At 41.0% G+C, this 14,601-nt stretch overlaps 1 protein-coding gene across 6 annotated transcripts in view; it reads right to left on the reverse strand.

Annotated features, from left to right (window-relative positions):
• Positions 1-14,601, reverse strand: part of NRP1 (neuropilin 1) — a 158,428-nt gene that overhangs the window by 37,111 nt on the left and 106,716 nt on the right. For all 6 annotated transcript variants that reach the window (XM_055275097.2, XM_055275096.2, XM_055275098.2 and 3 more), the window contains exons 7-8: positions 11,770-11,925; positions 7,362-7,506 (exon numbers count right to left, since the gene is read on the reverse strand). In XM_055275097.2, the coding sequence (XP_055131072.1) occupies positions 7,362-7,506; positions 11,770-11,925 (301 nt within the window). The remainder of the gene's footprint in view (positions 1-7,361; positions 7,507-11,769; positions 11,926-14,601) is intronic.

Below are 14,601 nucleotides of genomic sequence, written 5' to 3' on the forward strand. Positions count from 1 at the left end.
GCCTCCCAGACCCCACTTTGAATCTCCATTACACCAACTGCTATTTAACTTTTCAGAAAATGTTGTTTTAACCATGTCATTCTCATCCTCAAAAGTCTCCACTGCTAAGTGAAAGAAGCCCAAAAAAAAAAAGGACAAATATGGTCTGATTCCACGGATATAAGTAGCCTATCACTAGATCAGCCAGACTCGTAGAGACAGAAAGCAAAATGGTGGTTGCCAGGGCTTGGGGGAAATGGAGATTGAGAGAGTTAGTGTTTCATGGGTGCAGAATTTCAGTCTGAGACGATTATAAAATTCTGGAAATTGTGGTGATGCTTGCACAGCAATGTGACTGTACTTAATGTGACAGAATTGTGCACTTAAAAATGTACAATGATAAAATTAAAATGGTTAAAAGTGGTTGAAAATTGTTAAAGTGGTAAATTTTATGTTATGTATATTTTACCCCGACAATAGAAAGGAGATATCTTTTGAAAATGTACCATGGTTTTCCATTATTCATAGGAAGATATCAAAACTCGATCTGGCGTTCAAGACCCTTATTTTGACTTCATCCCATTTGCCTAATTTGATTTTCTATTACTGACAATACATCTCAGTTAAGCAATTCTCTTCTCATACAGTATAGATGTCATCCTCATCATTACCTTTGCTCAAAACCCAGCTTAAGACTCATGAAGATAACTTTTCAAGCTACTCCAGCTTTTATTCTGAGCTCTCCCTTCTCAGAAATATGATGTAAATAGCACAGAGCTCAGCATTCCACTGCTCTCTAAGGCTTTAAGACTGTTAGTCATGTACCCACAGCTAGAATATAAGATCTTCGAAGGTAATGAACAGCATCATAGACCTTTTTATGTCTTCTAAAGCAGCCCAAGGAGCTTCTGAGCACAGGGAGAGTATCAGTCATTGATGAATTCAACAGTGGCTTAATGACAAAATGTCCAATACTTCAATTATTTTCCTTTAGAAACTGTACATCCCAACCAAGAACATGTGCAGGAACGATAACCTATTTTTCTTTGAAGCAACTCAATTCTGTGTAATATAATAAAAAGCCTAAAAATATAACTGCCCCTAAGTGAGAGGCAAACATCTAATGCAATTAAACCAAGTCCACGTTATCAGCTGAACCTTAAGAATTAATTACTCAGATACTTTCCACATGAGTTCTACGGTCCAGATCATGTCGTTTCTTTACTCAGACATTCAGTGCCTTCTTGTCTAGAAATTACGCATGTCATTTTCAATCAGGCATGCAGGTCTTTCATATCATGTCCTTGCAAGGCCTCTGCCCATTCACTCCTTTAACCAGTGCCAATTGACATGAAGAACTTCCTTACTTGTGGGAGTTTGGGAGCTTTCTTTCTATTCCCTCCACAAGGAATTCCCCGTCATCTTACCCTTTTCCATTATCTGAACTGCTTAAAATCCTGACCTGTTTTCAAATGCCACATCACTTACTCAGTTTTTCTATTCTCTGCAACTGGACACAGTTTTCCATTTCTGGGCCTCTTCACACCACTTTATCTGCTCGCTCCTTCCTTCCTTCCTTCCTTCCTTCCTTCCTTCCTTCCTTCCTTCCTTCCTTCCTTCTTTCCTTTCTTTCTTTCTTTCTTTCTTTCTTTCTTTCTTTCTTTCTTTCTTTCTTTCTTTCTCTTTCTTTCTTTCTTTCTCTTTCTTTCTTTGTTTGTTTGTTTCTTTCTTTCTCTTTCTTTCTTTCTTTTTTTTTTGAAGGAGTCTCCCTCTGTCTCCCAGGCTGGAGTGCAGTGGGACGATCTTGGCTCACTGCAAGCTCCGCCTCCCGGATTCCTGCCATTCTACTGCCTCAGCCTCCTGAGTAGCTGGGACTACAGGCGCCTGCCACCACGCCTGGCTTATTTTTTGTATTTTTAGTAGAGAGGGGATTTCACAGTGTTAGCCAGGATGGTCTTGATCTCCTGACCTCATCATGATGCCTGCCTCGGCCTCCCAAAGTGCTGGGATTACAGGTGTGAGCCACTGCGGCTGGCCCCCACTTCCCCCTGCCTTTTTTTTTTTTTTTTTTTTTGGAGACAGGGTCTCACTCTGTCACCCAGGCTGGAGTGGAGTGGTGTGATCATGGCTCACTGCAGCCTTGAACTCTTGGCCTCAAGCAATCCTCCCACCTCAGTCTCCTGAGTAGATAGGACTACATGCGGATGCTACCATGATTGGCTAATTTTTTTTTTTTTTTTTGGTCTCGCTGTTTCCCAGGCTGCTCTCAAACTACAGGGCTCAAGAGATCTTACCACTTTGGCCTCCCAAAGTGCTGGGGTCACAGGCTTGAGTCACCATACCCAGCCCTCAAATGCTGATGAGCACATTTAGTTGTTTGGAATGCTGCTTTCTGCCTCCCCAGATTTTAACTGCTTTGAGGACATGAACTAAGTCATATTTTTCTGTTTTCTATGACTCTTCGTGCCCTGTTTTATACATAGTATTTGCTCAACAAATATTTGTTGAATGAATCAACTTAATACAATAAAAGGCAGCTGTCATTTTCTCAAGTGCCCTTTCCTGTAACTTAACCACAGTATTTGCTCCAGGCTGGGATCTGGAAACCAAGAATATACTCAGTTGGGATTAAAAAAAGATTTACAGAAACAATTTTACTAAGGGACTATGAAACTATAGTGTTAAAAATAGAGTGCCATTTTTTGGCCACGGTGTTCATACCTGCCTGATTCCAAACAAGCTTTTAGAAAGGCAATGTTTAGCTGGTAATGGGGACCAGATGTTACCATTTGGAGGAAAACATAATTAACTTGAATACTGTAAGGAGAGCAGAACCGTCACCAGATTGATGCCCTTTTTCTAATGCAGACTCGGCTGGGGCACAGTTTCTGTATTCACAGACTTAGTGATGCCCTGCCCCCATTTAGCCAACCTATATCCATGGTGCAAAGTGAGACTGTTATTCCTTCCATATAGCTGCCTCATTAAAAAAAAAATGAAGAGGCAACTTGATTTACCTTTGACTGAAAACTATGTGACTCACTTTTAACAATAATTTGCAGAAAAATTACATTAACAATTAATTCAAGGTTTGAATGAGATGCTAGTGTTTAACTGTCCCTTCATAGCAGGCTGGTACAGGTCAGCCTGGTACAGCTCAAACTCTTTGGAAACAACAAAACAAGAAACAAGATGCCCAGTGAAATTAGAATTCAGAGAAATAATGAATAATTTTTTAGTATATGTATGTCTCAAATATTGCATGGGACATACTTATTCTGAAAAATTATGTCTTGTTTGTCTGCATCAAATTTAACTGGACATTTTGTATTTCACTTGGCAACCTTGTTTGGAAAGCTTAAGACCACTTCAGGATGGAAGGGAGAAATGAGTTTTGTAATGGAGGATTGAGGCAGTTATTTTCAGTGATATTATTTTACAGTAAATCTCTGTACTCAGCTGTAATGGAAAAACTGAGGTATACTGGTAAATCAAATATCCAGTTAACCAATTTCCAAAGAATGAGAAAGTAATAACTGCATTCGATGGGAGACCCTGAATGAGCATAATTTAATCTTTCCTTGATGACTCAGAAAGTACCTCTGGATATTACGGTGTCTGAGATCATCATTGTGAATTCTGATTGACTTAGGAGCACATGAATATGTGTTGAAGCGCTGGGTAACAGACTTCTGGTTAATAACAAGATAGCAGAGTTCAGAGTGTGTTAAGCAGCCATCGTCCAGCGTGATTTCCATCTCTGCCAAAATGATGAAGCCTACTTTGTTAAAATAATGAAAATGCCCTTCATCAATCACCTATAAAGCAGAATGGTTTGTTCCAGTCTTATTTTCTTTATATCTCTATATGGTGACAAACTGAGTTTTCCAGGATTACTATATTTCTTTTTTCTTTTTTTTTTTGAGATGGAGTCTTGCTCTGTTGCCCAGGCTGGAGTGCAGTGGCCGGTGGCACAATCTCAGCTCACTGCAAGCTCTGCCTCCCGGGTTCACACCATTCTCCTGCCTCAGCCTCCCGAGTAGCTGGGACTACAAGTGCATGCCACCACACCTGGCTAATTTTTTGTATTTGTAGTAGAGATGGGGTTTCACTGTGTTAGTCAGAATGGTCTTGATCTCCTGACCTCGTGATCTGCCCGCCTCGGCCTCCCAAAGTGCTGGGATTACAGGTGTGAGCCACCGCGCCCAGCCCAGGATTACTATATTTCTAAAAAATAATTTCTGAATCAAAAAATTAGGGTAAAACTTGGGGCTCTAGTGGCCTTGGAAGCCAAGTGATGTGTTCAAGCAGTAACTTTTAATTAGGTAGGCTTAAACAAAATCCAGATTGAATTATGACTACTCAATAGGGTGAAAATTTGAGGTCCAGCCACTTGTTTCTCAGAAGGCATGGATAGAACTGCACTTCTTTTATTCAAAAGTAACCACCAAGCATTTGTAATGTTCCAGGCATACAGGCACAACAGAAAATGAGGCAAACAGGTTCCCTGCTCTCCTGGACCATCTAGTCCAGCAGGGATACTGTAGTCCTCCTTTCATTAATCTCCACTCAAGGGGACCGTAGCCTCAAGAAAATGAAAATTATCTGCTTCTGATAATCAAGAAGAAAAACTTGAAATTACTGTCTTATTAGAGGCTCTGCTTGCTGGGGCATATGCTAGGTTCAATATATTGAGTGCCATGTACTATTTTAGTCTAACAGGTACCATTTAGTGAGCACTTACTTTAAGCCAGGGGTGTTCCAAATTTTCCTTCACTTAATCCTCATTATAGTTGCATTAAACTGAGCCTCACAGACCAGAAAACAGAGATCAGAGTGAGTCTCAATGTCTTACCCATGGTCGGTCAGGCATACACTAAGTGGACAGTCCACAGTCAAGCCTGGATATGTCTGCCTACCTTCTGTCCATGTGACTATCGTAACGTGTTAGCCTCTCCAAAACCTGCCTGTGGCAATTATTTGGAGACTAGAGCCATTTTACTAGAGAGAAAATATTTAAAAGTATAGTGGAGACCATGATTAAGAGACTAGCTCTAGGAACTGAAAGGAAGCACCTTATTTGAAAAATAGCTACTTAATTATGTATGAAAATATTAGGATATGCTATTTTAGACATCTAAGTTTGCATAACTAGATCATTTAACTATTTTTAAAAATCGAACAAATTATTTACCTTCTTTGCTCACATTCCTAGAATCACCTCTTAGGGAAATCCTTGTGAAAATTAAAAAGGACAATTTAAGTATAAAAAAATTGTATTCAACTAAAATGATGTGACATAAATCTCTAAGAGCCTGGAAATTCAGAATTTTTGACTAACATGTTTGGAGTCTTTATGAAGTTTACCTCATTTTTTTTTAAATACAATGACATGAGATAAGGTTGAAGAAACGGGCCAGAAATTTCCACCCAAACCTCAAATGGCCTTGTTTCTACAAATTTATGAATAACAGCACAAATTTGTAATGCTGTGAAAATGACCTAGAACTTTCTGTCATCTAACTGCTGATCGAAAATAAAGCCAAGGCTATATCTAACTTTTCAATGTCCTTTCTTCTTTCAAACCCCTCTCCACCCAATTCCTGCCTCTAAGGCCTTGAACTTTCTAAATCTTAGGTCCTAAAATAATAAACAAGTCTGTCTATGGGATGGGAATAAATAAATTTTTCATTAAAAAATCAGATGTTGGTTTTTACTTTCCAAGCTGAACTCTACTATAAACGAGTGTAGTTTTTCCTGTTCATTAGCTCTTCTCAAAATTGCTTGTAATTTCATGGAACATTGCCAAAGTGATTTTTTTTCCTTCCAAAGTCAGTATTATTCTCCTCTAAAAATAGTTAAACTAAAGAGGATAAACAGAAAAATGGAATAAAAAATTAAATACCCTAAATACATATATAACATAACATTAAAAGGTAGTCCAAAGACTTTTAGACATTGCTTGCTTTTAGTTACTTTTTAGTGAGTGGGTCAACTGATTCTGTCTTTGAACTTTCAAGCTTACTATGAAGAGCACATTGTACTGGTTTTTTGTTGGTGGTGGTTGTTTCAACGAAAGTTTCGCAACGTATTTACTAAAATGGAAAGGAATTCTAATATGACTGCTATAAACTGCAGAATATAACATAGTCATGCAAGGAAATAAATGGACAGGCCGGGATGGTGGCTCATGCCTGTAATCCCAGCACTTTGGGGAGGCTGAGGCACGCGGATTGCCTGAGGTCAGGAGTTCAAGACCAGCCTGGCCAACATGGTGAAAACCCATCTCTACTAAAAATACAAAAATTAGCCAGGTGTGGTGGTGCACTCCTGTAGTAGTATCAGCTACTCAGGAGGCTGAAGCAGGAGAATCGCTGGAACCTGGGAGGTGGAGGTTGCCATGAGCCAAGATCATGTCACTGCACTCCAACCTGGGTGACAGAGCCAGACTCGGTCTCAAAAAAAAAAAAAGAAAGAAAGAAAGAAAGAAAAACAAATAAAAAGATAAAGCTGGCCGGGGCAGTAGCTCACACCTGTAATCCCAGCACTTTGGGAGGCCGAGGTGGGAGGATAGCTTAAGCCCAGGAGTTTGAGACCAGCCCAAGCAACATAGGGATTACAATTAGTTGTCTACACTGGTGTCCTCATGTTGTCCCACATGTATTCAAGAGGCTGAAGTAGGAGGATCACTTGAACCTGGAAGGTTGAGGGTGCAGTGAGCTATCATCATGCCACTGCACTGCAGCCTGAGTGACAGAGCAAGACCCTGTCTCAAAATAAAGAAAAAAAGAAAGAAATAAAACTGCTGCCTGGGTGACAGAGCGAGACTCCGTCTCAAAAAAACAAAACAAAACAAAACAAAAACAAAACAAAACAAAACAAAACAAAAAAACAAAAAAAAACTGCTGGAGAGTCTTTCATGCAACAGTTACTTATTGTAAATCTACTAAGTAGTAGTCAGTATCCAGGAAGCAGAGATGAAAGGCATGATACTTGCCTTCATGGAGCTTACAGTCTAGTGGAAAAGGTACCAGTAAACAAGCACCTACCACATGCCAGGCTGTGCTATGTGCTTTATATCCATTATCTATTAATAATGCATCATCACAACTAGGCTGTATGGCATAAATTATTATGACTATTTCCCAAGTGAGATAACTAAGGCTTTAAAAGGTAAGTATATTGACCAAAAAAATCTGCTAGTGCGTAGTAAGGCAGGATTTGAACTCGGATTTGTCTAAATCCAAAGTAGATGCTTTTAATTATCAAATAAAAATGATTACATTTACAAACTTATTCACCCTGTATTTAAAGGTTTGCATAAATCAAAACAAGACAATCTTCGACTTAGAAGACTCAGTCTTCAATCTTCCACAGCTTACCTGTTATCTTGCAACCATATACTTCAAATCTCATAGATATGCCAGTTTCCCAAGTTGCAGGCTTGATTCGGACAAATCGAGTTATCAGTGGTTTGGGGAATACTGCAACCACAACATCTGTGGGGTTGGTGTTTCCCTGAAAGAGCTGTATGGAGAAAAGAAGTGCCTTTCTTTAGCAGAGGTTTTGGACTTAAATCCAAAAATGTGTTTTCACAAATGGTTGTAAAAATTATTTACAATTTCAGCATTGTCGATCAAGGATGAGATGGCGTTAATAACTTGCCATGTTAATTTTTTCAATTAGCAATCGGAATGATGTCTAATGTAGAATACTGTCCTAATTATCAATTCAATTTTCTGAGAGGCTAGAGCCTTTAAAAGCACTATTATATGGATAATATTGATTAAAGAATGCATGCTATTATCTAAAAAGTGTGAAACTATTAACTTTACCAGAGGACCAAAATAATACTGTAGACGTGTCATGGGAACTCTCACTGTTTGACTTTCCCAAGAATCCCCAGAAGGGATGCTTTTTAAGTAAAGTGTAGGGCCTGGCTTTTTGAAATTCTAGGTTGTGTTTGCAGTTACGGTACTAGGTCAAATAGCATTCTCCCCTTTGACTTCATTCCTTGATGCAAGATCTTGTCCCTCACACTAATGCCAGACTTTAATCCTTTTTTGATTATTGGTAAAATTATATTTTAGTGGTCAAAGTCAAAATTGAGCTATAAATTATTTTTAACTAAAAATCAGCTTTTCCAGGGCTTGTGCTTCAAGATTGATTTATTTATTTATTTATTTATTTATTTATTTATTTATTTAAGACAGAGTCTCGCTCTGTCAGCCAGGCTGGAGTGCAATGGTGCGATCTTGGCTCACTGCAGCCTCCGCCTCCCGGGTTCAAGCAATTCTCCTGCCTCAGCCTCCTGAGCAGCTGGGATTACAGGTGCCTGCCACCACGCCCAGCTAATTTTTGTATTTTTAGTAGAGATGGGGTTTCACCATGTTCGTTGGCCAGGCTAGTGTTGAATTCCTTACCTCAAGTCATCCGCCTGCCTCCGTCTCTCAAAGTGCTGAGATTCTGCTTCTAGTTTTAAATTGAGTCATTTTATTCTAAGAAAGATGAGGCATGTGACTGCAAATGTAATGCATGCCAGGCACGAATGGATGTTTCTCACAAGGACTTGTGGGGGCCACTCTGCCTGGGCGGGGGGCTGCAGCAGCATTCTCCAGTAAGATCTCTGAGGACTAGAGAGCTTACCATCGCAGAATACTCTGCCTCCCCTTTCCTAGATTTTACTTCTGCTTTGGATTGGGAACAGCCCGTGGGACGGTGACATTTCTCAGTCCCATGCCTCGTGCATTCAGCACTATGCTTCTCAGCACAGCTGGGTCAGACCCCTCCTTTTAGGCTGCATAACTGGAGCATCACGGGGCTCACTTGAGGCATGCAGCTTCCTCCCCACCTTTCCAGGTGAGGACATGAAGGAAGTTCTATGGTTTCCCAAGTCCTGCTCTTCCGCCTGGGAGAAAGGGCTTGTGAAAGTCGGGCTTCTGTTTTTACTTTATTGAATTTAAGTGGCCTGCATAACTAAAGGTGGTCTAATGCTTTACAGAGTTGGTTGTGGCTGGGTGTGGTGGCTCATGCCAGTAATTCCAGAACTTTAGGAGGCTGAGGCAGGAGGATTGCTTGAGGCCAGGAGTTTGAGAGCAGCCTGGGCAACATAGTGAGACTCCATCTCTCCAAAAAAAAAAAAAAATATATTAGCCAGGCATGGTGGTGGTGCATGCCTGTGGTCCCAGCTACTTGGGAGATTTAGCTGGGAGGATGGCTTGAGCCCAGGAATTTAAGGCTGCAGTGAGTTCTGATTGCACCACTGCACTCCAGCATGGGTGACAGAGCAAGACCTGGTCTCTATTTTTGTTTAAATAAGTCAGTTTTTAGCCTGATTTCTCTCTTGAGACTATCTGATATCCTAATTTATCCCAGCCTGTGATGGCCATTTGATTTCTGCCCTAAATCAGCATCTCTCCCTGGAAATCAATCTGTGTGGGAGCATTTTTGTGTGACAAAGAGTAACAGGCAGCTGCCAGGGAAGGAGGGCCACCAACGATGGTGCTCTCCTTATGGGGGCAAAGAGTCCTTGTCCGAGGGAGACCAGAAGTCTGGCAGGAGAGCTGTGTGCCCTGGTGCAGGCAGAGGGGAGGTGCATTTTACTCCCACTGAGGGAGTTTTTTGTTTGCTGAAAATCATGTTTTATACACATTCTCTCCAACATGAAGAGGGGTTGCTGGAGTTGCTGTTGGTCTAAAGCTGCACTCCTGGAGCAAAGTGGGAATGAGGGTAGAGGGGAGTGGCTGAAAGCCCCTAAAGTACAGAGAAAATTGGGGTGGGCAACAATCATGAGGCTCTAGGTGGATGTTCTGATTTCATTAGATTCAGCTAAAGTGCTCAGAACAGATGCCAAGCTCTCTGCTGACTCCTTCCTTACTCCTTCTGCCTCTCCCCCTGAAGCCCTTCTGTGTGCCAGGGGGTTCCCAGGGCAAGCTGTGTGCACTGTCAAACACCCCCGGAATCTGTGGGTGCTCTCCGACAGCCCCCCTCTTCTGGGCCATGCAAACAACCAGTGGACAACAGTTGAAGAAAACGTGTTGGTGAAATAGCCCGTATGGTTTTTTTTCCTTAACAAAAAATGGTCATGTTGCTATTTCCTTTCATCCCTCTTATCTGCATGCATTCCAGTATAAAGATAATGAAATACCAATTAAGTTTATCACTTAACATTATTTTAGACTTTTACCTCATGGTTCTATTTTGTTCTTTTTTTTTTCTTCAACCTTTAAGTTTCAGGTTACCTGTGCAGGATGTACAGGTTTGTTACACAGGTAACTGTGTGCCAAGGTGGTTTGCTGCACAGATCATCCCCTCACCTTGGTATTAAGCCCAGCATCCATTAGCTATTTTTCCTGATGCTCTCCGTCCTCCCACATACCCTGCTACTGACAGGTCCCACAGTGTGTGTTGTTCCCTGCAATGCGTCCATGTGTTCTCATCATTCAGCTCCCACTTATAAGTAAGAACATGCATTGTTTGGTTTTCTGCTCCTGAGGTAGCGCTTATTTTAAAAAGAAATGGCCTGACAGTCTAAGGTCAGCTCTCCCGGCTCTCTCTGGGTTCTTTGGCTGGTAGGTGCCTCATTAGAGTTAGTGATTTTTTATTTCCTTGAACCTAAAGTATGTCTTCAGAAATTTATTCCCAAACAAGAATCAGTCATGAAACTTGGGGTTAAAATTTACTTGCTTCATCTCCATGAGCGTTGACTAGGACGGTTCTTGTACCCCAGACAAACCGGTTCCATGTCCTCCAGGACTAGACAATGGCCTTGAACTTGCCTGCCCATAGCATTTTCCTCCTACAGAACAGCTGTCTATCTGTAGCTGCTTCCATCTTGCCTGCCCTGTCCGAGAGTAGAGGTTTCACTGCTAATCAAAGGGAATTAATAGGTTTTCTCACTTCACACCCAGGAGGCTTTTCTCAGTTCCAGATCCACAAGGAGAAAATCAAGTACACGAATGCTCAAAAGAGAGACAAGGACAGGTTAATTGGCCTCTTCCCAAGCCCATCATTGCAAGCTACCTGGATCTTTGCTCCTATCCTCATCAATTTCCTGTGTTTTGCTCGGCCTCCAGGGCAAGCTTTTAATTTCTGGGAGACGGTGAGTATGAATTCTCCAAAATCTTTTGATTAGAAAATCAGAGCAAGTGTAACTTCAAATAAACAGGCAGGCTGAGAAAAACATCTCAGTTCCAAATGAGCTAGGGCAGAGCGCCCAGGGACACAGTATGGTCTGTGCTGCCTCCTTGGTTGAAAGCAGTACGGAGGTAGTGTGTTATTTGTGTGATCTGAGGGAACACAATGAAATACCTTTGGTTCCACGCGTTCTTACAAGAAGCAATCAAATGACTTGTAAATTAGTTTGTGAGCCACAGTAGATAGACGAAAAGATGTTTTCTAAAACTAGCCCATTACAGAAAGAAAGAATCTGTGAAAGGATGAAGAAATCGAGGGGGGAAAAACAACAAAACCCCAAATTCCTAACATTCTAAGAGGACAGTGTTTAACCCACGCAGAATCTGTGTCCCCATGGGAGGCTTACAGCGATTCTCGAGTCTGACGCTTAATTTGGCCTGTATTGACTTTTCTTGGAAACATTCATATAATTTCCTCCTGGCTTCTGAATCTGGGAACATGAGACTCCTTGGTCAGATTTAAACCTCTAATTGCACTTTTCATTTCAAATCAATTCAAAAATAAACCAGGCCAGACAGAAAGCTACCAAACAAGTAAAAATTGATCATCCATTTAAAAGACCAAATTGGTTGCTGTGGTGGCAGCCTAACTCACAACAGGTTTGTTTCCTTCTTTTATGGTGATCCAGTCTTCCCCGTTGGAGCTAACGTCGATCTTGTAAGTCTTGACGTAATATTTCTTCTTGGTTTCTTTTGAAATGGCACCCTGTGTCCCGACAGCCGTGACAAAGCGCAGAAGGCCCAAGTCTACCTGCAAGACAAGTACAAGCGTGGTCAGTGCACCATTCCTGCAGCACAGTAACCCAAAGCATCTTTTCCAGTGGGCTCCACATTGTGGCTTTCATCCACCTGCATCAACAGGGCCTAATTCCATTCCCTGACTCCTCCCTTCCATTCCTTCTCAAGAAAGGCAAAGGCATGATCAACGTAAACCAAAAATAAAATTCTAAGTCACCTGACTAAATGGACACCTCGTCCCAGCAAGGGCATTCCAAAGCTAACCTGAAAAACTAGTTCAGGCCATGATAGGACAGTGTGGGGGTCAAACAAGCCTCATTATTATACCCTCATCTCTGTTGGAATTAATGATAGAACAGCTCTTTAAGTCTGATAAGAAACATCTACAACATATTCTCTCTGAAGCCTGCTACCTGGTCTTTACCTGTATGTTATCTTAACCCAGACATTCCTAAGTCTTTAGACAGTAACTTAACTCTTTCAACCAATTGCCAATCCGAAAATCTTTGAATCCACCTATGACTTGGGAGCCCCTGTTTTCAGATGTCCCACCTTTCTGGACCAAACCAATGTACATCTTCTATGTATCTGATTGATGTCTCATGTCTCCCTAAAATATATAAAACCAAGCTGTACCCAAACCACCTTGGGTTCATGTCCTCAGGACCTCCTGAGGTTCTGTGTCACCAGCCAGTCCTCACTCATATTCATCTCAGAATAAATCTCTTCAAATATTTTATAGAGTTTGACTCTTTTTGTCAACAAAAGACAGCATGCCCCTAATTTGGTTCTCATTGTTAGGAAGGCTAGGAAAAGACCTTTCTCACAGTTGCAACCAGGAGTGCTTGATCCCTGGTGCAAAAGAGAAAACTGGATTCAATATCATACTTTCCAAACTGCACATTCGTATATGTCATCTTGCAAAGAGAAAATCAAGACAAACAAGATAAACTCACACAATGGATAATGGAGAGGCCCAGACTTGAATTCCTGTCTAACATAATCCCGTTTCCCCTCTGTCTTTGGCATCCTACCTCCTTCCACATTAAATGCAGACTGAAACCATACTGACCTGAAAGCTCTAAGGGTGTTGTGGTTCGGGAGAGGGGCCATAGATTTATAACTTGTGTTGTAGTAAAGAGGAAGAGGGTAAAGATTACTGTTTCAGCTTTAGATTTCTTCCCTCCTCACATCTTCCTGTGGCCTCTCTCCTTGCAGCTCAGTTTGAGAGGCAGGTGGATTCCAAGTCATCATGTGGGGGAGACTGATGTCTCCAGGAAACAACTGCTTGGGCTTGCAACCTTCTCCTGGTAAGTTTCCAGTGGAAAAGCTCCTCAACACGACAGCCTCGCCTTCATCTCTCACTAGCCTGTCTCATATCCTGAGGGGTGGGGCTCTTAGGGGGCATCAGAGTAGTGATGACCAGAGGGTGACTGAAACCTCGAGGGTCTGTGATTTCATCCCGGGGCCATGTGATATGAGTGGGAAGGAACGGATTTAAGCAACAAGCTCTCCATGTTCTAGTCCAGGCTCTGCCATCACCTTTAGGCTTCTGGGCTCTCATTTGTAAAATGAAGGAGTGGGATTAGATAACTTGGAAGACTCTTTTCCACTCTGACTTCCTATAATTCCTTCTTTCATATGTGTTAGATGTTTCCAGTAGAGTAGATTTTTTTTTCTTTAACTCTCCTTATTACCAGCATTAATAACTAAGAATAATCTTGAAAGAAAACTCCTTATTAGTTTCTATATAATAGTGATATTTTCAATTTATTTTAATACATTTGATTATTCCTATAAAATTATTTGCTCCATCAATTGTATGGCCAGCTTTATACAGAAGCTTAAAAAAAAAAAGCCCACAAATATATGGCAAATTTTTTTTAAAGGACTCAGAAAATAGTTACACATTACAACTACTAGCATTGACAAGATATTGCAACAGTACATTGATCATTAGGAGGTCGAGGCGAGCGGGTAACTTGAAGTCAAGAGTTCAAGACCAGCCTGGCTAACATAGTGAAACTCCGTCTCTACTAAAAATACAAAAATGAGCCCGGCATAGTGGCCCATGCCTGTAATCCCAGCTACTCGGGAGGCTGAGGCAGTAGAATCTTTGAACCCGGGAGGCAGAGGTTGCAGTGAGCTGAGATATCGCCACTGCACTCCAGCCTGGGTGACAGAGAGAAACTCTGACTCAAAAAATAAAATAAAACAAAACAAATAAAAAACCATACCCCTCTCCCAACTTTTGAATTTTGCTTTCCAGTTGCCATATTAGAACTCAATTTTCAGAATATAATATTTCAATTAATTCTCCAGTGCCCATAGGCCACAATCACTTAAAGAATTTCCATTTTATGCACAGCCTGCCTCATGGAGGCATATTGTCTTTCATGAATTGCTTTTTTCCTGAAGGCGCTTGGAGTAGTTGAATCAACATGTTGTCTACATCCAGGAAAAAACAGCACATAGAAGCCAATTTGAAGTTATAGAATGCAACAGTAGTAGATTTCATCTGGAAAGGATGGGGCTATCATTCAACGCAAAATAATCTTTATTTCATTTCCCTAGTTTTAAAGATATAAACTCTAGGCTCTGTGTGCTTTCACCAGATTTAAGAGAAAAAGGAACAAGAATTTAATAGAATTTAATATTTTAGAATCATAACAATAGATTTTATAATTTT

Source organism: Symphalangus syndactylus, chromosome 4 (genome assembly GCF_028878055.3).
Source record: "Symphalangus syndactylus isolate Jambi chromosome 4, NHGRI_mSymSyn1-v2.1_pri, whole genome shotgun sequence".
Lineage (NCBI taxonomy): Eukaryota > Metazoa > Chordata > Mammalia > Primates > Hylobatidae > Symphalangus > Symphalangus syndactylus.